The 24,883-nt window shown below is 41.1% G+C and overlaps 2 protein-coding genes across 4 annotated transcripts in view; both read right to left on the bottom strand.

Annotated features, from left to right (window-relative positions):
- Nucleotides 1-14,172, bottom strand: part of LOC106610779 (rho guanine nucleotide exchange factor 10) — a 95,909-nt gene extending 81,737 nt beyond the window's left edge. For both annotated transcript variants that reach the window (XM_014210340.2, XM_045723421.1), the window contains exon 1: nt 14,010-14,172. The gene's annotated coding sequence lies outside the window, so the exon portion shown is untranslated. The remainder of the gene's footprint in view (nt 1-14,009) is intronic.
- Nucleotides 14,173-14,954: 782 nt separating this feature from the next.
- Nucleotides 14,955-20,587, bottom strand: LOC106610778 (protein CLN8). Of its 2 annotated transcripts, none has more exons than XM_045723419.1 (3): nt 20,467-20,587; nt 18,057-18,730; nt 14,955-17,632 (listed from the first exon to the last, which is right to left on the bottom strand). In XM_045723419.1, the coding sequence occupies exons 2-3, from the start codon at nt 18,609-18,611 to the stop codon at nt 17,318-17,320; spliced, it is 870 nt and encodes a 289-aa protein (XP_045579375.1). In that variant the 5' UTR covers nt 18,612-18,730; nt 20,467-20,587; the 3' UTR covers nt 14,955-17,317. The 2 variants fall into 2 exon arrangements, with proteins under 2 accessions (XP_045579375.1, XP_045579376.1); XM_045723420.1 differs by lacking the exon at nt 20,467-20,587 and adding an exon at nt 19,174-19,733.
- Between the last annotated feature and the right edge of the window lie 4,296 nt (nt 20,588-24,883).

Genomic DNA, 24,883 nt, shown 5'->3' with positions numbered 1-24,883 from the left:
CATAAAAATGCACATTTATAATAAAAGCATTACATACATAATTGCGTTTGCGGTCACTTCTGATAATGGGGTTTTCAGCAAATGGAACATTCACGCTTATAGCCTACTACCATGTGCACATTGCTGCGCTTGTAATGTGAAGAAATAGCCTAACAAACTTAAGCTAAAAGTTCTGATATGTTGCGTCAGCCATATAGCATAAAAAATAAAAAGGTATGCTAGTGGTTGTATTAATTTGGGATCCATCAAATCACAACTGTCCCAGACTGTTTGGAATATTTATTTCTAACACAGAATGGGTTGGCTTTTGTACTATGGAGGATAATAAATTCACATAGGCTAGTGCTTTTGCTGTTCGTTAGGCCTACTCATCTTGTTGGCTGACGAAAAGTAAATGTGGACAGTTCTTCCAATATCTTTTATATGCACCTCGGCATTGGATAAGGACGCGCACAGTTGCGTGCGTCCCTGAAGTGTCGGTCTTAACTGAAAAAGACCAGATCATGTGACAGAGAGCCGTGTGAGTGAGAGACGCTTCGGATTGCGCAGCACACTCAGGGAGAAGGGCACAACGCAGCACTCCGGGCCACAAAAGGGATGCCGCTGTGAAATTCGAGACATTACCAAGTGCTTGTCAAATTGTGAATGAGAGACTGTTGGAGTGTACAGACTGCTCAAAAACAAAGCAGAGCTCATTCCTTTCAACTGATTTTTTCAAAATCATTAGTCTCATCATGCAGCCTTAAAATGTATTAAAAATCAAAAACGTATAGCTCAACGTTTGTAGAACAACTGAAGTTACATTAATAACTAACCTATTTCTTTGTTAACCGCATGTGCGCACTCCCTCAAATCGTTGGGAGAAAATATTTATATTTCATTCAGCTTTGTTCAATTCTTCATACTATAAAATAATGCAGTGGAATTATAAGCAAATCTTGTCTGCTAAATGAACTAGTGTAGCCCACAGTCATTTGGCATAGCCACATTAGGACAACTCAGAGTACGCTCTTTTCTGAAATAGACTACATTTTCTTCATATCATGCTTCTTTAGATCTGTCTAAAATAAAATTATGGATTTATTGCAAAGGTCTAGGCTACATTACATGGATTTGTTAGACTTTTTAAAATGTCTTGTAGGCCATGTGTGGAAGCCAGGAGATGCTGAATGTGTTTGTTAATTAACGGTCAAACATCGTGAGACCGACAGTTAATTTGGTTGACAGTCACCGGCTGGTGAAACTTCGTGACCGCCACAGCCCTAGTCACAACAGTAATAATAAACATGTTCACAAAAGGGTGAGGAGTTGTCACATACATTGACTGCTGCATAATGAAAATCACAATCTACTCTGTAGACTACTTCAAACCAAGACTGCAGCCAGGCGACCAAATTGTGTGTCACTGACAGCTTCTTGTTGTTTGAAGAGTTTGACGCCTCTATAAAGCCAAAAACATCTCAAGCACTTTTAATAACAAGTGGCATTCCACAAATGGTTTGACAGAGTCACAAACAAAACCCAGAGCCAGCTATGGAGCTCACAGCTGCACCAGTAGAGAGCAGAGAGAATCCTCTTTACGCACACACTCTTTTTGCTTCTTGGGCTGGAGCGGTGTGTCATTGTCTCCCATCACCAGCATTACTGTAATCAGTGGTCCATTATACACAAACAGTCCTCTCTGTGAATAGATGGACTGGGGTGACAAAGATACTTGCGCTGGGGAGGACAGTGCCCTGTAGCCTACTAAAATGGCCAGGCACTCTGTCCCGCTCCCCTTTCTGTATTTCAAATCAATTTCAATTGAAGGGGCTTTATTGGCATGGGAAACATATATGCTTACATTTCCAAAGCAAGTGAAATGGATAATAAACAATACAAAATGAAACAATACTCAAAAGATCCAAAAGAATAAAAGACATTTCAAAATGTCATGTGTTGTAATGATGTGCAAATAGTTAAAGTACAAAAGGGAAAATAAATAAACATACAGGTTGTATTTGCAATGGTGTTTGTTCTTCACTGTTTGCCCTTTTCTTGTGGCAACAGGTCACATATCTTGCTGCTGTGATTGCTCACCCAATAGATATGGGAGTTTATCAAAATTGGATTTGTTTTCAAATTCTTTGTGGGTCTGTGTAATCTAAGGGAAATGTGTCTCTAATATGGGCATACATTTGGCAGGAGGTGAGGAAGTGCAGCTCAGTTTCCACCTCATTTTGTGGGCAGTGTGCACATAGCTGGTCTTCAGAGCCAGGTTTGCCTACGGCGGCCTTTCTCAACAGCAAGGCTATGCTCACGGAGTCTGTACATAGTCAAAGCTTTCCTTAAGTTTGGGTCAGTACTCTCTGTTTAGGGCCAAATAGCATTCTAGTTTGCTCTGTTTTTTTGTTAATTACTTGACACATTGGAAAGAATTACCTTTTTGTTTTCTCTGGATTTGGTTGGGTCTAATTGTGTTGCTGTCTTGGGGCTCTGTTTGTAAACAGAGCCCCAGGACCAGCTTGCTTAGGGGACTCTTCTCCAGGTTAATCTCGCTGTAGTTAATGGCTTTGTTATGGAAGGTTTGGGAATTGCTTACTTTTAGGTGGTTGTAGAATTTAACAAATCTTTTCTGGATTTTGATAATTTGCAGAATTCTGCATGCAGGTCTCAATTTGGTGTTTGTCCCATTTTGTGAATTCTTGGTTGGCGAGCGGACCCCAGACCTCACAACCATAAAGGGCAATGGGTTCTATAACTGATTCAAGTATTTTTAGCCAGAGCCTAAATTGGTATGTCAAATTTTATGTTCCTTTTGCCTTGTCTCTCAGATCGTTCACAGCTTTGTGGAAGTTACCTGTGGCGCTGATGTTTAGTCCGAGGTATGTATCGTTTTTTGATTGCTCTAGGGCAACGGTGTCTAGATGGAATTCTTTCTCTCCGTGTGTGTGTGGTGTGTGTTGACAGGGGGCCAGGCAGAACCAGTTTTATGACATGCAGAGGAGGAGCCCTGAAAACCACAGTGAGATAATAGATGAGAGAGCAGCATGCAGTCAGTAAGCCTCCAAGGAGTGGAACTTAAAGTATAGCGGATATTTCTCTCATTAGAAATCTAACACTTTCGGAATGTCCACGTCAGCAATAACTAATGCTATATCCTTGTGTATGCAAACTGCTCGGCTATAAGAGCCCATGAAGAGAAACGAAAACAGATCGTGTTAGTATGCAGTAACTCAATGTATACCATTGCATAGCTGAGTATTATGTTCATAGCTGCTTTCTAAAGCCTCTGACAGACCTGAAATGTTATCTGACCTAGACACAGGGATCAATATAGCCAGAGGAGCAGTAATTACACAGGTGTCGGGTGTGGGAAATACACTTCAATAGCATGTCCTAGTGTTAAGGCTGCACTGGCTTTATTTGGGTAGGTCGCCCATACAGAAAAGTTATAGATTGGAATACATTTCAATAAAATATATTGGAGAAAATGTATTTAACAAATATGTTTAAAAACACACCTCACAACCTTCTCTACCCTGATGATAATGTTGAGTCTCTATTGACTTCTTGTACCTTAGTATTAGGTTCCCAGAGTGGCATTTTGCATGCAAAAGTTTGATCATTGAGTTGTAGTTCAAAACACATTCTGCAGCTATTGAGGTACCACTTAGTATGAAACATAAAAAAAAATTGTGGTTTTAAAAACTCAGACAAGTTCTGTAAATATATATTTCCTGAGCTGTCAATCACAATTTGAAATGCCTGCCTCAAGCCCCGCCTCCAACTGACAATTTTTCTTCAGAAAGAGAAGAGCACCACTAAAAAAGCTCCCGTGGATAATGGCATTTTATTTTACATTCATAACATTTAATTAAAACGTTTTTAACCTGGTGGGTGACAGAGGAAGAAGAACCTTGCTTGCAGTTGAATACATTTATCAAGCTTGCAAACACAGCTAGCTACCTAGCGTGACACCAATGTGCAGTGTGACTGACCAAGGTAAGAATTATTATGAAAATTAAAGTTAATTCCAGTAGAGTTAATGTCATGCATGTATTAGATATCGTGTAATTACCAAAGCTATTGGTAAATGTTCTTGGCTAACCAACCAATGTGTTGCTTGCTAGCTAACTACCTTAGCTAGATTTAGTGAGGGTTGGCGGTCTTTGATAGAACTGGCTAGCCCCTTATTTATTATTGAGTGGAATTGTTTCACTGATCTGAAATAGACACTGGAGGTGAAGGAATTTGCATTGTAAGTATCAATTTCATGTTCAAAGACTCAAAAAAAAAATACAGATGTTAAGTGCACAGTGGTAATTTGTGTTTCAGATGCTACAGTGGGGGGAAAAAAGTGTTAGATCACCTGCTGATTTTGTACGTTTGCCCACTTACAAAGAAATGATCAGTCTAATTTTTATGGTAGGTTTATTTGAACAGTGAGAGACAGAATAACAACAAAAGAATCCAGAAAAGAGCATGTCAAATGTTATAAATTGATTTGCATTTTAATGAGGGAAATAAGTATTTGACCCCTCTGCAAAAAAATGACTTAGTACTTGGTGGCAAAACCCTTGTTGGCAATCAGAGGTCAGACGTTTCTTGTAGTTGGCCACCAGGTTTGCACACATCTCAGGAGGGATTTTGTCCCACTCCTCTTTGCAGATCTTCTCCAAGTCATTAAAGTTGAGGCTGACGTTTGGCAACTCGAACCTTCAGCTCCCTCCACAGATTTTCTGTGGGATTAAGGTCTGGAGACTGGCTAGGCCACTCCAGGACCTTACTGTGCTTCTTCTTGAGCCACTCCTTTGTTGCCTTGGCCGTGTGTTTTGGGTCATTGTCATGCTGGAATACACATCCACAACCCATTTTCAATGCCGTGGCTGAGGGAAGGAGGTTCTCACCCAAGATTTGACAGTACATGGCCCTGTCCATCGTCCCTTTGATGCGGTGAAGTTGTCATGTCCCCTTAGCAGAAAAACACCCCCAAAGCATAATGTTTCCACCTCCATGTTTGACGGTGGAGATGGTGTTCTTGGGGTCATAGGCAGCATTCCTCCTCCTCCAAACACGGCGAGTTGAGTTGATGTCAAAGAGCTCCATTTTGGTCTCATCTGACCACAACACTTTTACCCAGTTGTCCTCTGATTCATTCAGATGTTCATTGGCAAACTTCAGACGGGCATGTATATGTGCTTTCTTGAGCAGGGAGACCTTGCGGGCGCTGCAGGATTTCAGTCCTTCACGGTGTAGTGTGTTACCAATTGTTTTCTTGGTGACTATGGTCCCAGCTGCCTTGAGATCATTGACAAGATCCTCCCGTGTAGTTCTGGGCTGATTCCTCACCGTTCATGATCATTGCAACTCCACGAGGTGAGATCTTGCATGGAGCCCCAGGCCGAGGGATATTGACAGTTCTTTCGTGTTTCTTCCATTTGCAAATAATCGCACCAACTGTTGTCACCTTCTCACCAAGCTGCTTGGCGATGGTCTTGTAGCCCATTCCAGCCTTGTGTAGGTCTACAATCTTGTCCCTGACATCCTTGGAGAGCTCTTTGGTCTTGGTGGAGAGTTTGGAATCTGATTGATGGATTGCTTCTGTGGACAGGTGTCTTTAAAAAAAAAAACATTTTAACAGGTAACAAGTTGCGGTTAGGAGCACTCCCTTTAAGAGTGTGCTCCTAATCTCAGCTCGTTACCTGTATAAGACAGCTGGGAGCCAGAAATCTTTCTGATTGAGAGGGGGTCAAATACTTATTTCCCTCATTAAAATGCAAATCAATTTCTAACATTTTTGACATGCATTTCTGGATTTTTTGTTGTTATTCTGCCTCTCACTGTTGAAATAAACCTACCATTAAAATTATAGACTGATCCTTTGTCAATGGGCAAACGTACAAAATCAGCAGGGGATGAAATACTTTCCCCCCCCCCCCACTGTACCTTCCAGTAAGCGTTTCACTGTCACACAAAGCATGTGACAAACAATTTTATCCAAGTGACTCCCATGCCACCTTTTGCCATTCTCTCAACCAGATTCATGAGGTAGTCACCTGGAATGCATTTCAATTAACAGTAGGGATGGACTATGACGATATTAGCTAAAAATGCCAACATCGGCCCAATGTCTAGTTTAACACTGATGTGCATACCTATATAACGTAATGATGCCACGAAAAATACAGCGCTACACAGAACAAAGCAGAAAAATACTAAGCGCACACTTCCAACAACGAAACAAGTTCAAGTCGAGCAGTCATTTGAAAGAGTAAGAACATTTCAGCGAGACAACTCAAAAGGCAAAATCCATTAACGCCAAGATATAGGAATTAATTTCCCTTGACAATCAACCGTTCTCTGTTGTGGATGATGTTGGCTTTCGCTGACACCTCGAGCCCTGGTACACACTACCAAGTAGGCGCCATTTTTCAGATGTTACACTACCGGAGTTACACAGCATTGCTGAAACGCACATCCATGAGATACTTGCGTCACTGCTATTAGCTTCACAACTGACATTTGGACCAGCGATGTCAGCCCCATGAGCATGCGGAGTCAGAGCATAGTGGGTCGACAAGGATTTCGTATTGAGGAAAGCCGTATTGCATGCTCAAGAATGTGCTGGTTCTCATACCGCTGCTGCCATTTGAGAACATGTTTGAAACATGAACACTCCTAGCACCATTCGAACAACTGACTGGAGAAATAAGCTCATCAACTGCGTCTGCAGCAGACGTGACACCCTCTGTCATGGCATTGAAACGCCTGCTCAACAAAACTGCCCACACAGACCGTGGGGTTAAAACTTACAAAAGTACTTGAGGCTGTGAACAAGCGAGTTGGTGGCATTCTTTCTGAGCCCCTTTACTGTGTCACCACCATGCTCGATGCTAGGTACAAGGACCGCTACTTCGATGCAGACAAGAAACAGGGTTGACGTGAAATGGTAGACACAGCCGGACAAGATGGAAAACGGACACAGTGACAGTACGCGCCGAGGAAGAGAGGCCACAGGCAGACCTGAAACGTCATTGCTTGACATGTATGATGCAATACGGCTTTCCTCAATACGAAATCCTTGTCGACCCACTATGCTCAAATCCTGGTTTAGAATGAACAATGAAACAGCACAGCAAGTAAGTGAAATAAATAGGTTTTGATTATGTTTTACTGGTAATGGGGTCATACGTAAATGCCAACAAAGTAACTTTTGGCCGCAATTTTTTTTTTTTTATATCGTAAATATTGGATATCGGTCAAAAATGTCATATCGGTGCATCCCTAATTAAACAGGTGTGCCTTGTTAAAAGTTAATTTGTGCAATTTCTTTCCTTCTTAATGCATTTGAGCCAATCAGTTGTGTTGACAAGGTAGGGGGGTATACAGAAGATAGCCCTATTTGGTAAAAGACCAAGTCCATATTATGGCAAGGAGCTCAAATAAGCAAAGAGAAACAGTCCATCATTACTTTAAGACATGAAGGTCAGTCAATAGGACACATTAAGAACATTTCTTCATGTGCAGTCACAAAAACCATCAAGTGCTATGATGAAACTGGCTCTCATGAGTACCGCCAAAAGGAAGTAGGGCTGGGCGATATGGCCAAAATATAATATCATGGTATTTTTCAAATTTGATAGAATTTTATGTTTTTGATTAATAAAAGTTCTAAATTTGCTTTGAGTAGTTCGTGACCCTAGGGTGGCAACACATTCTAAATTATTTCAATGGGTCTTTCTCCATTCTGATTGTTTTATACTGTTCAATTCAACCTAAAATAATTTCCTGCACTCAAGAGATCATTTCCACACTGTCACTATATGGGCAAAAATACTAGGCCTTATTTTTAATAAAATGTTGCGATTTAGATAACCACTTGGATGAACTTTTGGAATCATGGAAATAGAATTGCAATATATAGTTAGTTAGAACATAAATAATAGTGGGCACTTTGAATACAGTGTTTGACATGACAACGAATGAAAATGCCATGGACGTGTTATTGTGACAGGGTAGGAACCAAAGTGATGTTCAGTGTTTCCTAGCGGACCCTATAGTCTTTGGCTACATTAAATCTCTATTGATATAGCCAACATATTCATGCTTCACCTATTCCTCTTTGATTTAGAAGATACTGTTGCACAAACATGCTGATTTAAGCCTCCACCAGTACTGGTATCAGGCTGTATTAACTAGCTACGTTTGCGCTGACTCAGTAATTTTATTAGCATTAGTGGCGAACACAATTTAGCTTAAATTGTTAAGAAAACACAAACTAGCTGTTTGCAGATGTAAGAAACACAAACTAATATTGTAATTATAGAACGCTTGTGAATTTATATTAAGGTGAAAGTGGAAACGACATAGACAAATGCGCTCCTTGAGTGACAGGAGGTGGGACCAGGTCTGTGTGGAAAGCGGCATGGAGAGAGAGAGCGGAGAGGGATGACTCAAGTAGCGGAGTAAACTATAAAAATGGATGTTACACACGGCGTATCACATTTAACAAACCAAACATTCAAATACCATTATAGAAGGTAAAGTAAAAACCCAAACCGGTCCGTGCATAAATACCGGTATATAGTAAAATACGGTATACCGCCCAGCCCTAAAAGAAAGACCCAGAGTTACCTCTGCAGCAGAGGATAAGTTCATTAGAGTTACTAGCCTCAGAAATTGCAGCTCAAATAAAAGCTTTACAGAGTTCAAGTAAGACATCAACTGTTCAGAGGAGACTGCATGAATCAGGCCTTCATGGTCAAATTTCTGCAAAGAAACCATTACTATAGGACACCAATAAGAAGAAGAGATTTGCTTGGGCCAAGAAACACAATCAATGGACATTAGACCAGTGGAAATTTGTCCAAATTTGAGATTTTTGGTTCCAACAGCAGTGTCTTTGTGAGACACTGTGTGGGTGAACAGATGATCTCTGCATGTGTATTTCCCACTGTAAAGCATGGAGGAGGAGGTGTTATGGTGTGGGGGTGCTTTGCTTGTGACACTGTCTGGGATTTATTTAGAATTCAAGGCACACTTAACCAGCATGGCTACCACAGCATTCTGCAGCAATACGCCATCCCATCTGGTTTGGGCTTAGTGGGACTGTCATTTGTTTTTCAGCAGGACAATGACAACGCACATCTAGGCTGTGTAAGAGCTATTTTACCAAGAAGGAGAGTACTGCATCAGATGACTTGGCCTCCATCCCAACCAAATTGAGATTGTTTGGGATGAGTCGGACCGCAGAGTGAAGGAAAAGCAGTACTCAGCATGTGGGAACTCCTTGAAGACTGTAGGAAAACCATTCCAGGTGAAGCTGGTTGAGATAATGCAAAGCTGTCATCAAGGCAATGGGTGGCAATTTGAAGTATCTCTATATTTTGATTTGTTTAACACTTTTGGTTACTACATGATTCCATGTGTTATTTCATAGTTAATGTCATCACTATTATTCTACAATGTAGAAAATAGTAAAAATAAAGAAAATCCCTTGAATGAGTAGGTGTTCTGAAACTTTTGACCGGTAGTGTATATGGGCTCCTGAGTGGCGCAGCGGTCTAAGGCACTGCATCTCAGTGCAAGAGGCGTCACTACAGTCCCTGGTTCGAATCCAGTAATTCGACCAACCGTCACAGAAGGGTGAATGAAATCATTCCCTTCTAACCATCTCAGTCCAGGCCTTTGAACACAGAAGTTGCTGGGAAAAATAAGTGTGGGGCCACAGATATTTCACAGGATGTATAAGTTTGAAGCATCTGTTGGCGTTTCCACTGACTATCAAATATGGTGATGAGAGGGAGCCCACTGGCCGGCAGTGGGGGAAGATGGAGCCAGTTCGATTTTGGACGACATTATGCTGACATTTGATCAATACAGTTCTGTTCCCAAAACTAAAATCTGTTAAGAACATTGTGGACTAAGTTACCCTTCGTCAAAGTTTTTACAAATGTCATTGTTTAAAAGGAATGCAAGTGAAAATTGAGTTTTTGCACACACTCACTTCAGAGTAGGCGTTCCCTAGCAGAAATATGCAAATGCATGCTAGAATGCACCAATAGGATGTCACTAACTCATGCTTGGCTCTGCCCCCCCCTATTTGTTCTGCCCACTATGACTAATTTGTTCCCATTGGAAACGACAGGCTGTGGTGTAGCACTTGAATTGCTATGTAACGTCCCATTAAAGATGGAGGCCATCACCATAGTCACAGTCACTCAGAAAGAGGGTCCCCACCCATCCAGTGCAGACTGGGGCCTTGAGAGTCCGGCATGTCGTCATAAAAACAGAACACTATGTCAGTGTGTGAGGCAATGGGAGAGAGAGGGAGAGCCCAAATAGGTCTTTCTTTGTTAGTTGCCCAGCTAATAGCTCTGGAGGCATTTCAATATCAATAGAATAAACAGCACAAAATTGCCTCCCAACCTCAAACTACGGCAAATGACAATAGGCCAGTTAAACGCTTCCAATTTTTACAGTAATATGCGGACTTCAAAGTGGGTACTGGAGATAATGTGTTCAGGACTTTTGTTAGGGCACCCAAATAAAAAGACATAGGAGGTCACAGATCCTTCATATGGAAAAAGTGTCCAAAAATATTGAAAACAATAGAACTAGAAGCTACACAGCTCGAGTCATACCCAATTCTGAACATAGATGTTCACAGCTGGTAAATACTTATTTTGGTACATGACAAATTTTCCATGTCCACCTGCAGAAGGAAGGAAGGCCCAGTCAGTCAGTTTCACAGCTGTGCTATATACTGATCCGTTCCACATTACATATCAGTGACTCCTCAGTGGTGGATGGGAGGATTTAAAGTGCATGATCGATCAGTCCTCTGAAAAATGGGAAGTATGCTCCTCTCTGCAGACTGCTATGTACTCTGGTCTGGCTCTCACCCTCTGCCAGACACTCAGAAGCTTTCCCATAAGCCTCTACCCACTGGATGGACTTACAGACCCGACACACACACTTTGGGAAATTAGCAATTCTATCCAGCTGCATCTGTGAGAGACAATAACAACCAAGAAAAAAACAGCATCAGAGCCTCCAATCTGAAAGTAACCCTCTATTATGAAGCCAACAACAAAACAGGGCGGGATGCTGAAGGAAAGTAATAGCATTATCCTCAGCATGTAAGCCTAAACCAGGAGCCAGAGCTAAATGAGCCAAGTCAAAGATGATGTTTATGGTGAGATGGAGATGTACGTGTGATGTTTGCTCTGCAGGAGGAAGTGTCGCGCATGGCGGAGTGTGCCGTCTACAGGCCCAGGGCTTACCTGACTGCTCAGCAATAGAACCTCTGTATGCAGTAGACCGGGTCACAGCCAAGAGTCCTCCAGTCCCTAAATGTTACCCGTTTCAAGAAACTAGGCATATGTCGCACATTACTACTTCCAGGAGAGTCTTTTTTTTTTTACAAAAATACTTTGACAGAAATGCCTTCTGGAACATGTGAAATTTCATGTGCCTTAATAACAAACTTTGTATGCCATCTGTAAATATGAATAAAATTGTTAGATGACGAGCCTAGTTGGTTTAGCAACGGAAAAAAATACAGGAACCTTCCCTCTAGCCATGATTGGCTGAGATAAGATGGGCTGAACATGCCGAGAGATTAATTCAGATTGGTCTGCCATGTAGCATGCTTCTGTCTATAACGTGAGCTGCTAAGTATGTGCAGGTAATCCTGTCTACCGCTAATTTGTTTTAAAGATATCATGAAGAACTGAAAAAAGTTTTGCTACTGTTCTCAACATTGCTGCCCTGAAGTTAATAGCACTATCGACAAAGCTCAGTGGGAAAACGTTGCGATGGACTACTTTCTGGAGGTGGTGGGGTTGAAACGGTGTCCTTGTCACGGAAGAAGTTGACTGAGTTTTGAAGTCAGTGGACTGCCCAGTGGAAGCAGAGAGATGATTGCCAGATGCAGAGAGTCCAAAAAGAGGGCTGTTGTATAAAACACCCGTCTATTGATTACATCTTCATACTTAGTGCAACCATGACAGAGGGAGAAGCGTTAATCCATGTATATGGGTAAGAGTCTAGCGGCATTTTCAGATATTATCCGTTTCTAGTTGTCATCAAGTCATTTTCATTGCAAGTTAAAGCGTACTGTTAGCTAGCTAGCTAACGTTAGCTGGCTCGCTAGCTAACATTACGTGTATGATCTGTGTAGAAGCTCTAGAAAGAGGCCAGAGTTGGAATTCCGAGTTGGATGACCGTTCAAATAAATTTCCCAGTCCGAGTTTATATTTTTCCAGAGTTCCCAGTTGTTTTGAACGCAGCATTAGAGTTGGAATTATGGTTAATTGTTTAACTAGCCAGCTACATGTCTAAACAAGACTCCACTATGCAAGTAACCCTTTCACTGTCCCGTTTACACCTTCTGTATCCTGTGCATGTGACAAACTTAGATTTTATTTTTATAAAGTGCGTGTTTACCAGAGACGTTAATGTGAAGAACAACTTGGCCTGCACCAAAGTCAGATTAGGATATAGGCTAGATAAAGATAAAGTAAATCTATACTACTACGTTTGCTTTTACTTACACCAGTTTTGGTCTTAATCTTAGGTTGTTCACTACACTGTGAATCCTTAAAGAGATGGATGGGGCCAAGGCTTAAGAGGGTGTGAGCGATGCTGAATGGGGGTAGACAGAGCTCTCCACTAGGAATACCAAAACATTCACACCCAATTTCTCAAAAGTGGGGTTCCAAGTTTATCAACTTTCAAAGCAGAATTACTTTCTCATTCTTCTTCAACTGCATTGTATAATATAATATTTTCAAGCTCGGAGTCTCTACTTTTAGTCAATGTAGAAACACAATTTTGCTACATGTGACCCCTCACCTGGATTTGGTCCTAAATACCAGAGACCCTTTTTTTTTTATGAGTCATTATCGGGGGTGGAGGCATCTGTACTCACACCAGCCAAGTGACGTGGCTATTTGCAAAGAAAATGACCATGTAGTGTGTGCAACTCTCACAGGCTCCCAACTCTGATGAAAAGTGAACTGGACAAGCATGGAGCCAGACAATACAAGAGAAGATCAAAGTGATCACCGTATCAAAACCATCTTTTAGCAGCCTGGCCCGAGGCACATAGATTCCTGAAATACTCTTTGATCGGATGGGGTTGCAGGCTACTCTAACAACTTGGACCAACAGTTTGATTAAATTCAACTTTTCTGATTAATACAAGTGTTACCAAAGAAAGTTCCAGATCATTAGAGTCATGCACTTGCTTTGAGGAATGCTATGCATGGCATGACTAAGTTAATTTGTTAGAGTGGAGTTTGGGGTGAGTGCTCTGGAACCCTTTCTAAAGACTCACTGTTTGAATCAAACTTTGATACACTGTACAAAGTTTGAAGAGAGATATGTACATGTCTGGAGTGGACAAAAATCATACAATTCAGGTTGCACTTGTTGGTACGCAATCCAAGTTATGACTTTAAGGACATCTTGATATCATGCACCTGCACCCTTGAAAAAGAACATGGGCACCACACATTTCAGCCATTGAGTTTGTAGAGAACATCTAGCAATTCATCACAAGATTGTCATTTGCATGACAGCCATGTCCCTTCCCTCCCTGGCCCTGCCAACTTCTTACACTAAAAAAAAAATCAGTGATGAAAGGCTGTGCATAATACATATTAGAAAATGTACTCTTTGCCTTGCTTGGAAATATGAAGGGACAAAGGTTTACAGGAGCCGAACTAAAAATAACCAACCAGGACGATACAATGTAAGTCAATACACTGCATCTCGTCTGACAATACATGTTAGCAAAGACAACTCACCACGTTATAGCAGCGCAGCAGGGATCGACCACTCACTTTTTGTTTGCAGAGAAAAAAACTAATTGTGTAATGAAAGTAGGATCTGGTCTATTCGCTGATACCTTCCACCTCCAAATACAGCTAAACATAATGTGGTTACTACTGTATTGAAAAGTCTCAAAATTACATATAAACCACTTTCAAACACTCTTGAAGTCCCATAACATAACTCACCATATTTAAACTCCTGATGAACAACGTCCTTCTAGTCCCACAGTAAAGATGTGTAAACAAATCACTGTCAAAACACTTGAGTATGAACTTCTGCTCCGCCAAGTGAATTTTCTGTTTTTCCATTTTCCTAAGCTTTTGCAAACGCAATTTGACTCAATCCAAGAGACTGCCTCCTCCTCAGTCATTGGTGGAGACTTCGGGGGGCGAAGCCTTAATTGGCCTAAGGGGCACTCAATCACATTCCTGAGGTCCCGCCTAGGATGAAGTATGTGTGTGACAATGTGTACCACGTGATCAGTGAGGTGGCTCCCTTGGAACAGCTGTGCATGCATTAGCAGTCATCAGTGAACGTATTACCATATGTGAGCTATTTGATGTATCTATATATTTGCTCTATGTTCCCACTTTATAAACTCATCATAATCTGACTTTGCCACGTCAAATTTGAAGTTGATGTAACTAGCCTACTACACACACTCTCGTTTGTTAATTTCGGTACATATGAGTGAGTTCCATAGGTCTGTGGTGAGTTGGGTCAATATTGCGTTGAAGTGAATAGTATTTATTCTGTCTGTAAATAAATCAACAGTAGACAATTCCCAAAACGTTATTAACTCCAGGCAGATGTCCATCTATTCTAGACAAAAATGTGATTTCCCACAGTATCTTTCCAAATCTGTAATATATGAGTTCATAGACTCAAAGTTTCCCCACACATCTGAAAAGCACCAGAAAGTAAGTGCGGCAGTTCCCATTGTCCGTCCAGCATTGAGAAAATTGAGCGTCCAGACAGGTATTACATCCAATCCTATCATGCCATCTAGTGGATAAATAATATATTGCTTTGAATTTATGGCGCACACAGCAGTAACTCATTCCTCATAAAAAAATGTTTCTAATAAACAAACATGCATTTCCCCCAAAATATAGACTAGACAATACAAAGAGGATGTTAAAGGTTTTATTGACAGCTCATGTTAAGTGAACAGATTTGAGTGGTAGTCTGAGAAAATGGCACTATCAATGTGTGAGCATCCATCACACAACATCATACTGACAGACAATAGTAGAAATCAATGGCAAATCCAACACTGTTAATATACAAGCTCAGAACTAATTAGACTGTATCGTAGTAGAAAACCTTTAAAGAAAGAACAACAAAAATCCCACTGGAAAAACAAATAATCAAGTTTGGAACCCATAAATACCTCCATTGTATTTGGTTAAAGCTGGCATCAACCAATTAAAATAAAGCTACTGTGTACATTTTCTTTATTGTATTGCTATATTCTGAATGCCAGGCAAACATGTCAAATTTTAGGACCCCTGTAGGTATAAATACTGTATATATAAATTATTGAATTAAAACATTGAATTTGGCCTTTACCGCTATAGCCCATAAAAAACACATTGAATAACATTTGTACATGGCAAAACACAGTCAAAAGGACTACGGTTTTGAAGTGTTTTTCCTATATCTGAGAGACATAAAAAATTTGACCCATGTTTGGTCACTTTATTCATGGGAATTTTAACCCAAAGCACGTTGGGCCATTTTTACAGGCCGGTCCAGAGTTACCTTCAGACGACTCTCCTGAAGCGTGTGTCAAAGAGCAAAACATATGACACCGTCGTGTTCATGAAAGTCTCATCTTTCCATGGGGGTGACTTTTTAGTTTGTAGCTCAAACAGTTCAGGTTTTACAGATGATTTCGTGACTATTTTCTTGTCTGGATCCTTTGTGTAGAAAAATACCACTTTCACAAGCCCCATTTTATGGAATATGCGCAAGCTTTATAAATCAGAAGGAGGGGATTGAGCTGCAGCCACCGCAAGAAACGGTAAGTCTCTAGCATAAACACATGGGGAGCTATTCGATATTTATAATGACATCACCATGATGCGCACCAGTGTAATGCCTTGGTGTCATAAGTTGTTTGTACCATTGATATTCTTATTCTATTTTCCACACCTCTCAAGTCAAGAGAGGATTTGTGAAGTACAGTATAGCAGTCTGGATGTAGTTCAATGTGGGTGGGTAGTTTCCAAAAGCTCCATGCTAGACTACAGGACTGAAATTCATCTTTATCCACAAACAACCAGGTTAAGGGTTCAAACTCACACACTCCATCTCACGTGAATCTTGAATGAACTGGATTTAAATTGTCAACTTAAGACTAATTTGCAGGTTTATAGAAGGTCCTAGGAGACAGCAAACAAAGGAGAGATTACTCAAAGAATTAACCCCCAACTTCATTTTCCGACAGATCAGCGGTAGAGAAAGTTGGTAAGTAACAAAAGGAAGACATCACCATCCATTTGGCCTGCACCGTGGTGCTTGTTATTAGTCTATCCACTCCCTTTGGTGACCCCCGCTGAAAACAGCACTGCTTCTCACAGCATCCAGAGTCTATACTATTAAGTCAACCCCACTATCAAAGATACAACTCAGACATCCACAGAATACAGGAACCATTTTCTCAAGATTAAATTATATGAATTGATAAAGATTAAACTAGAGCACACAACACTACCGGTACACATTACAGTCTACTCTGAAGCAAGTCAGAAAGCATTTTTTATGATACAGAAAGAAGTTGCTTTCCTTCCAATGACGTTCGAAAGCTGTGAGACTTTCCTCATCTGCCAGATCGTGACCCAGTCTCCAATCTCCAGTCTCAGTCTGTCACTGAGTTTGTTCTCAGCGAGTAAATCTGCTGCCTCATGGACTGGTCTGTGCTCAGCACATAGTGTTTGAGTGACCACACACTCTTTACCCGTAAGTGCAAAGACCACTGGCGTATCAGGGAACTTCAAACAAGCCAACACCCCATTCCAGAGAGGTTAACTAGCACATTCACACCTTTCTGCTGGAAGCTGAACTGAGTAGACAGAACAATAACATGCCTTTCTCTCTGTTCATCTGCACTCCCACTCAATACTATCAAAAACAGCGAATAATCAACGGCATACGGGTCAGGCCAACACTTTTCTACTATAAAACTAAGTTCACCTATGACATTTCTTGTCGTCAAAGGCCCTTTCACCCACGTTTTGTAGAGACAACAGACCTATACGGAGAACCTTAAACACAGTAGTTCAGTTAAACTTGAAATCCTCAAAATACTTCAAACACTAAAAGCCAGAGTTAGTAAGAAAATAGTATTTTAAAATGGCCTTTCCTCTCCGTTACAAACCTAAAAGCCAGAGTTGGACTATTTCTCACTTTGAATCACACTTCCTCTCCTTTACAAGCATAGTAAAAGAAACATAACTGTACAAAACAGGTTCACAGTCCTTGGCTCCGTTTAGCTCTCATGAGGTTTCTCTTCCCGTTCCCCACTGGGGCCGTTGGGCAATGGCTTGTTGCTGAAGTTCCAGTCGACAGGGTTGAGGAGCTGCATGGTCTTCTTGTGTGTCCAGATGGGGTTGATGAGCCCTGTGAGCAGGGCCAGGCCAGTGTAGAAGAGGACTCGCTGGGGCAGAGCCATGTACATGTTCATCTCCCCCCAGTGGCTCCAGCTCACCCACCACATGTAGTAGGTAAGCACCATGCGGCAGTGGAACATGTGGACCATCACCCACTGGTTGGCCTTCCAGAAGAGGGTCCTCGCCCAGCCCGCCTAGACAGGAGAGAAGAGAGGGATACTTAGAGAAGGACATTTACTGATTAGGTAGGGGATAAAGACTGCCATTGGTTGTGGATATTTATAACAATGTATGGATTGCATATAACATCTTGGACAATAAAACAAAAGTGGCATGTGAATTCTCATGTGATTTGGGTCCATTTCTGCCTAGAAGTTCCCCTTTCTCAAAATGGCCACCTTCATTTATCACTGCTGCCTATCATGGTAAGGTTTCAGTGTTGAGTATGTAAACAGAAAAGAGGAATTGAAATCTCTGTGCTTTCTATATCTAGCTCACCAGCAAAACAACTGAACTATATATTTTTTTTAAAAGCTTACAGTACAGCTTCACAAATGGAGTCAAACAACAACATTCTGCTGTATATGATGAAAGGCACCAGACAGACATAAACACTACCTTTAGTAACATCCAGGAGATGCAGGTGAAAGGCGTGCTCATCTCCAGCAGCAGAGTGACCATGGGCAGGTAATGCCCTAGTGAGTCCCAGACCACGGCCCCAGTGAACCCCGACAGGGCAAAGAAATGGTGGGTAGCCAGAGCGAGGTCGAAGGACCTGAACACCACACTGGAGAGATGCAGCACCACATTCTCAAACAGGAAGAAGCCCGTGGCGATGAGCACGGTGAACCACGACCAGTCCTCCTGACCTCTTATCCTGTCCCTTGACAAGTCCGAGTCTTCGGTCAGCGCTCGTAAGCCTGCCACCGTGCCTTGGAGGCCGAATACGGCCCGTGTGACAGCCAGGTTCCAGAACACCTTCTCCTTGGCCAGCAGAGAGTGGTAGGTCTGGGAGAGGGCTGTGGACACCAGGTGGGAGAGGAGGAAGATGGCAGTGTAGAAGGCAAAGCCCAGGCTGATGATCTGGAGGCGAAGGACCCAGGAGAAGTAGTCTGGACTGGGGTCAGCGGGGCTCTTGAATGCCGGCAAAGGGTTGGCCTGCTGGGAGGTCATGTTGATTTGTGTGGGTGGGATGGTGGATGATGTCTGTTGCTCTTACATCCGTGGAGTTATCAACAGAGTTGAGTAACCAGTAATCACTGAAGTGTCCCATGGGTTAATTATAAACCACCCTGTAAAATATAAATTAAAGCCAACACACAATGGTCAATGTTCATAACATAGTTACGACATGTCAAAATGTGCTAGATGACCCAAAGACCGTTGAACAGTACTTTCTATACCTAACCAAAAACATGATCAGTTATTGACCCAAGGTAAGGTGATTTTTGTATGTTAACTTCTGGCTGTGCTCGAAATGACAGAGGCACAAGAATGGAGAAGTGAGTGATTTCACATCTTTCGTTTGACAGACGATAACATAAGATATCAGGCGCCTGTTGATCTGAGGCAGTTCGTCTGACCATGTGTCAACTGAATTTCCAACAGCGTAGTCTGATTAATCAGGCTGAAAAACACAATTCATTGGTATATACAGCCTGAAACTAATGCCTGCAAAATTGTGTAAATGTTCCTTACAAGCCAGAATGTTTAATAAAATTACATTTAAACTTACTCGAGCGGTTTGTCCTTCAGCTGCTGGAAATTTGAGACAAAATATCCACAGGAAAGTATTGTTAACCAAACTTTTTTAGAGAGCCAGTAGGTGTATGGTCATATTAGTTTTATACTGGATATTCAGTTATCTCTCCTCAAAAGCTATTGAACCAAGCATGCCATGATAATGAAAATGGTATATTCTGAATTAGGGGAGGATGAGCAGCTGAAGGACAAACCGCACAGACAACCGGTAGTGTACGTTCAAATGACATTTTATTCAACATTCTGGCTTGTAAGGAACATCACCACGATTCTGCAGGAATTCGTTTCTGGCACTACCAATTAATTGTGTAGTACAACCTGATTAATCAGACTAGCAACAACTTAGCTCAATCAGTTAGATACGTTGTTACAGAGTAAAGAAAAACACAGGCCACTTTGCTAAAATCTGTAACATTGTTAATGTTGTTGACTAACATTATTTAGTCAAATTTCACAATTGCGATCAGACTGGTCTCATAAATGTAACTTTTATTTAACTAGGCAAGTCGGTTAAGCATTTGTTCTTATTTACAATGACGGCCAACACCAGCCAAACCCGGACGATGCTGGGCCAATTGTGCACCGCCCTATGGGACTCCCAATCACAGCCAGTTGTGATACAGCCTGGATTCGAACCAGGGTGTCTGTAGTGACGCCTCTTGCACCGAGATGCTGTGCCTTAGACCGCTGCACTACTCGGGAGCCCCTTGAACGTAACATAGTCAAATGTAAATGTAAGATAGAAGGTTACTTAAGGCAAAAATTATAGGAGGATGGTAGGTCGGGCATGTAAGACAAACGTCGAGCAACCCAAAGGATGGTTGGTCAGGGTGGATGGGAACATCTCGCAACCCAAAGGTGTTGTGTGTTTGAATCCCATCACAGGCAACTTTAGCATTTCAGATAATAAGCAACTTTAACTACATACTACTTAGTATGTTAGCTCACCCTTCCCCTAACCATTTTACCTACCTAACTCCAACCCCTAGAGTTAGCTAACGTTAGCCACAACAAATTGGAATCTGTAACATATCATACTAAACAGTCTCTCGCATTTACGTACAGAATCATACGAAATACTCAGACCACGTTTTTACAATACCTCAGTTGCAACATTGTTGCACGTTATATTCTCAAATGTAACCGAACATAATGTAACGTTACTAAAACAAAATGCTTTTGCTAACAAACCAACAGTATATACCGAGTCATCGCCATTGTAGCAAAACGTCTTTTTTTGTGCTTAGAAATCTTAATAATAACTTACCTTATTCGTCCATTATTGGCAAACAGAGCTGTTTGTGAATTTAGCAGCGGGTTTGTTATCATATGAATTCAATTTGACAAGAAAGAGAAAATCCCGCCCTGTAATATTTACCCTGCTCTCCTATTGGCCAACCCTACTCAGGCAAGCATTTTGCCGTGTTTCTATTGGCCCAAATGTACGTGGCGGTATCTCATCTGTATGTCTTGAGGCTCTTTGAAATGATTAATTAGGTATTGTCCTCTCTATATGCAGTATGATAAGCAGCAGGATCATATCATATAGTTCAGTAATTAGTTAATTACATTGCATGCAGTACCTACTTGTTTAAATGGAGGGAGGAAAAGAAAATAACGAGACACTACCCAGTCTCTCAAACTTTTAAATGTTTTTCATAAAAAAATTTAATTGCAGAAGTATTTACATCAGATGATATCAGCAATGATTGAACTACTTTTAAGAGGCAAAATCTTCAAAGAGTTCATTCTGAAAAATGTGTAAAATACAGAAATACAGTGGTGATGTGTTTAAAATAACAGAAAAAAATAGTGAGAAAATCAGTAAACACTATAATATATAAAACATATATAAATGCATCTTTGATAAACAGGTGAATAATTAATTTATAAATGTAACAGTGTTAACTAAAAGACAATGAATAAACAAATTATACATTCCGTATCAGTATTTTGCATGCCATCATAACAGCTTATCAAAATAACCAGAACAAAGGAACAAATTGATAACAAAACATTAATAAAAGCAGAAAATTAATAAAAGCAGTTTCAATGAGGCATATATTATATATTAATATATTTATATATATTTATTTACAAATAATGAATATTTGGCATTATATTCATCCTCACTATAGATATGATATACAAGAGATGAAAATAGTTTTAGCTAAACAACTACCTTTTTAATTTGTCTAGTAATTTGAGTCATTTCACATTCCGAGACCAAGGAAGTGGTGTAAAAGTCTATCTTGATGGTTCTCTACAATGTCAATATATTCAAGAAAAAGTCCCTTCAAAATATTTCATAAATACTAAAAGCAGATAAGACAAACAAACATGTAGTGTGGCCATCGATGAAGAGGAACTGTCATAGACCCCAATCCATCATTTTTGGGAGAAACAGGGACATGTGATTGTTGCCAATGAACAATAAACATCACAGCGTGTGATAGAAGAGTGGCGAACTACAGAAGTTGGGAGTTCTACATTTGCCTAATCAAAGAATATGGCATTGTTTTTCTGCTGCCTTCGTTAGAATGAAGCTAAACTAAATACTATGTTTAGCTGTTGTACCAGTTTCAGTCGGCTTTATGTGAAGACGATAAAACAATATAAAAACTACATCTACCAGTGACTTTGTTTTCCAGACAATTCATGCCCAATTAGTTGGCCTTTTACACCCAGCACAAAACCCCTATAACCCCAAAAGCTGACACAATATCCCATAGATATTATAGCCTGGTTTTAAATTCCTGGTTTTAAATGACACACAAACACCCTCTGGGGTCCGTGTGTATTCTGCAAGAGTTACTGTCATGACACATTAGGACATACAGAAACAATATGTGGGCATGGAAAAGACCATGGGTAACAAATCAAGTGGAAACAATATTAGAAATCGCCATGTCATTATATATTTTTTTTACACATAAAAAAATAAGTTGAGCGCCATCTAAAGGACTCAAATGGCACTGTGAGTTGTACTAACAAGCGAAGAACAGCAAAAGCAGGCAGATAAACAGCAATACAACCCTTTGATGACAGTTATGTAATGGTGAGCTCAGAAAGGGCAGCGTATCCTGAAAGTAACTAGTTTTACCAACAGGGGAGAACTGATGGTTGTCTGTGGCAGGACAGATACTATTTTTTTATGGCACAATTTGTTATTCTATAAATGGCACTGGTATGTATAAAATGGAACATTATAGTGAGTAATTCAAATGCAGAGTACAGAATTACTCTCATAAATGGAATGGTAGTAAAAAAAAAAGCAGCCTGCTTTTCAATACTGAACATCCACTATAAACTCCTCTGATCCTCCATGTAAAATTGTGTATTCCACTTTTTAATTTCCCCTCGACCTTTCAAATATTCATCGCACAGACATAAAAGCATTGAAAAAAAGAAGCTAAGCTATGCATGAATATGCTGCTAAAGCCATGGTGTATAGATTGAATCTGAGCTTTCAATCAGAGTTGCTGGCTCTCTACCTGGGCTACTTGCCATTCCTTAGGCCATCATGTCACCATTCATAATGCTGCTATGAGCATTGAGGGTTAGCTGGATGGAATCCAATTGGAAATGGTACTGTAGAGGAGAAAATACGTCTGAAATATGAGCCAAAGTAGTGGACAGCTGTCTCACTAAGGCAAACAAGAGAGGAAGAGAAGGGAATTTAAAATACTTGGCACACACTCATAGACGCAAACTCACATGCTTGCTTGCACGCACACACGCAAGCCCACCAACCCTGATGAATTTGCATATAAACACACACACACACACACACACACACACACACACACACACACACCCTCTGTCATTTCAATGACACACAGTAAAAGATGTCAGAGTGTATCCTCCAGGGATGCCAGGGTTGATATAGAGACAAACCAGATCTATGTAACCCACATACTGCTGTGATCACCATGTACTTTACCCTGTTATCCTCAACAGTAGAGGCAGTACAGTACAACCATCAGCACTTTTGCTTTCAAGGGCCTTTGAGGCAGTCTGGTAGATCTTTCCAAGGACCTTTAAGGGATGCCACTTAAGTAAGCCCCCTATCTGTAACCAGCACACTGGGGCATATGAGAAAACCCCATCACAACCTCCATCAAATCTACCATCTCTATCCACCTACAGAACTACCGCAGCATGGAACAACACCAGCTACACCTCAAAGCAGAGATCCCAGCCTCCCCTAAGTCAGCATGTGTCAGTGTGAGTCTTTCTCTGCCACTGCTGCATGTCTGTCTGTGTAAAACTGTAGGAAGTAGGAACAGCAGGGGAACATCGCTAACCTGCCAACACAGATCCTGGCTTCCTGCACGACAGATAACGGTGCACTACAGCTACTATACCGTGTCATTTTGGCTAGGTTGGTTCCCTCCCTCCAACAAAATGACATCACTGAGATAGATGTGTGCAGACAGATCTTCACTCCCCTGGGAAGGGAATGTTTCTACACTCACACTCATTTCATCCACACTAACTAGTCATGATACAAAATAAAGCCATGGAAGACATAAATAATTTAATAAAATATGAGGTAAAGATAAAATGATCAAAAGAAAATGAAACTATTTTCTGTATCCTGCAAGCAACTGTAATATCCTGCAAAACATTTCAAAATGTCCTCTAAAATGTGCCTTGTTTATGTTGTTTCCAAACATCTATAATTGAACTGACCCCCAGGACAAGGCTATCAAAACAGTATCTTCTAGCAATGTAAGGATGACATACAGATGACACATAGTGACTGTTGGGCCACTGAGAAGGTGACGGTGGGGTTATGTCTCTGCGGCACGATAGGCGAGTGGACTCGGAGACACGGTGACCTTCCAGTCACCCTGTTCCTGAAGCTGTCAACAAAGTGCCACAACAAGACTGTTCCTCCAACACAAACAGGACACAAAGTGACTCCAGACCGCTGAAAGGTACAGTGCTCTGACTGCAGCAAGACAAGTCTTTCTCTCTGCACCAGTTACAATAGAAGCCAGGCGTAGGCAGCCTACTAGCAAAAATAAACAATCATAATTTTCTCAGTCCCAAAAATAGATAGTTTAGCCGTATCAATTAGATGAGAGTGCTACTGTAAGAGTTGCATTGATTGTTTACCCAGTACTGGATCGATTGAGCAAAAAGTAGCACCAGTGACTTGGCTCATTACCCCAAAATATAACCTATAAAATCCATTCCAGTCTATTAGTAAAAATAGACACCATTCTGCAGCAGAAACAGCCTGTCCTGATGTATGCAGTCTTAGATAACATTAGATAACTCAGCGACAATAGGATTGGCAATGCTGACGCCGACTAGCCTCGTGGCTATCAGTGTAATATGACCTTTTAACATATCCTACAGCAGCAGAGGGGTTTTCAAGGTTTGTCAAGAATGTGATAGCCTGTCATCACGAGGAGTAATCGAGTTTACACTCCACTACAGTGCACAGTATTAGTCAGAATCAGCAGAGAAGAGAAGTGCCCCTCAAATAAACACACCTCATCCCTCACCCCAACAACTCTAGTCCCAGGCCTTTTCAGGCCTCCTCTAGCCTGTTACGGGAACTGATCCAAACCCTGGTCACTACCATTCACTGTGTTACTGTGACCCAGGCACTATACAGTCCCCTCCACTTCTACATCACAGTAGGCCTCCGGAGTGCATGTCTGAGCTGT

The sequence above is a fragment of the Salmo salar genome, chromosome ssa09 (assembly GCF_905237065.1).
Source record: "Salmo salar chromosome ssa09, Ssal_v3.1, whole genome shotgun sequence".
NCBI lineage: Eukaryota > Metazoa > Chordata > Actinopteri > Salmoniformes > Salmonidae > Salmo > Salmo salar.
Note: the sequence above shows the minus strand (reverse complement) of the source record. Positions and strands in the feature narration are given on the sequence as shown.

Bases quoted from the DNA above. Each gene is read 5' to 3' on its own strand.
- LOC106610778 (XM_045723419.1), bottom strand. From the start codon at position 18,611: ATGACCTCCCAGCAGGCCAACCCTTTGCCGGCATTCAAGAGCCCCGCT. The intron at 17,633-18,056 runs GTAGTGTTTATG...TCTCCTGTCTAG, and splicing joins TCTCCTGGATGTTACTAAAG to GCGGGCTGGGCGAGGACCCT.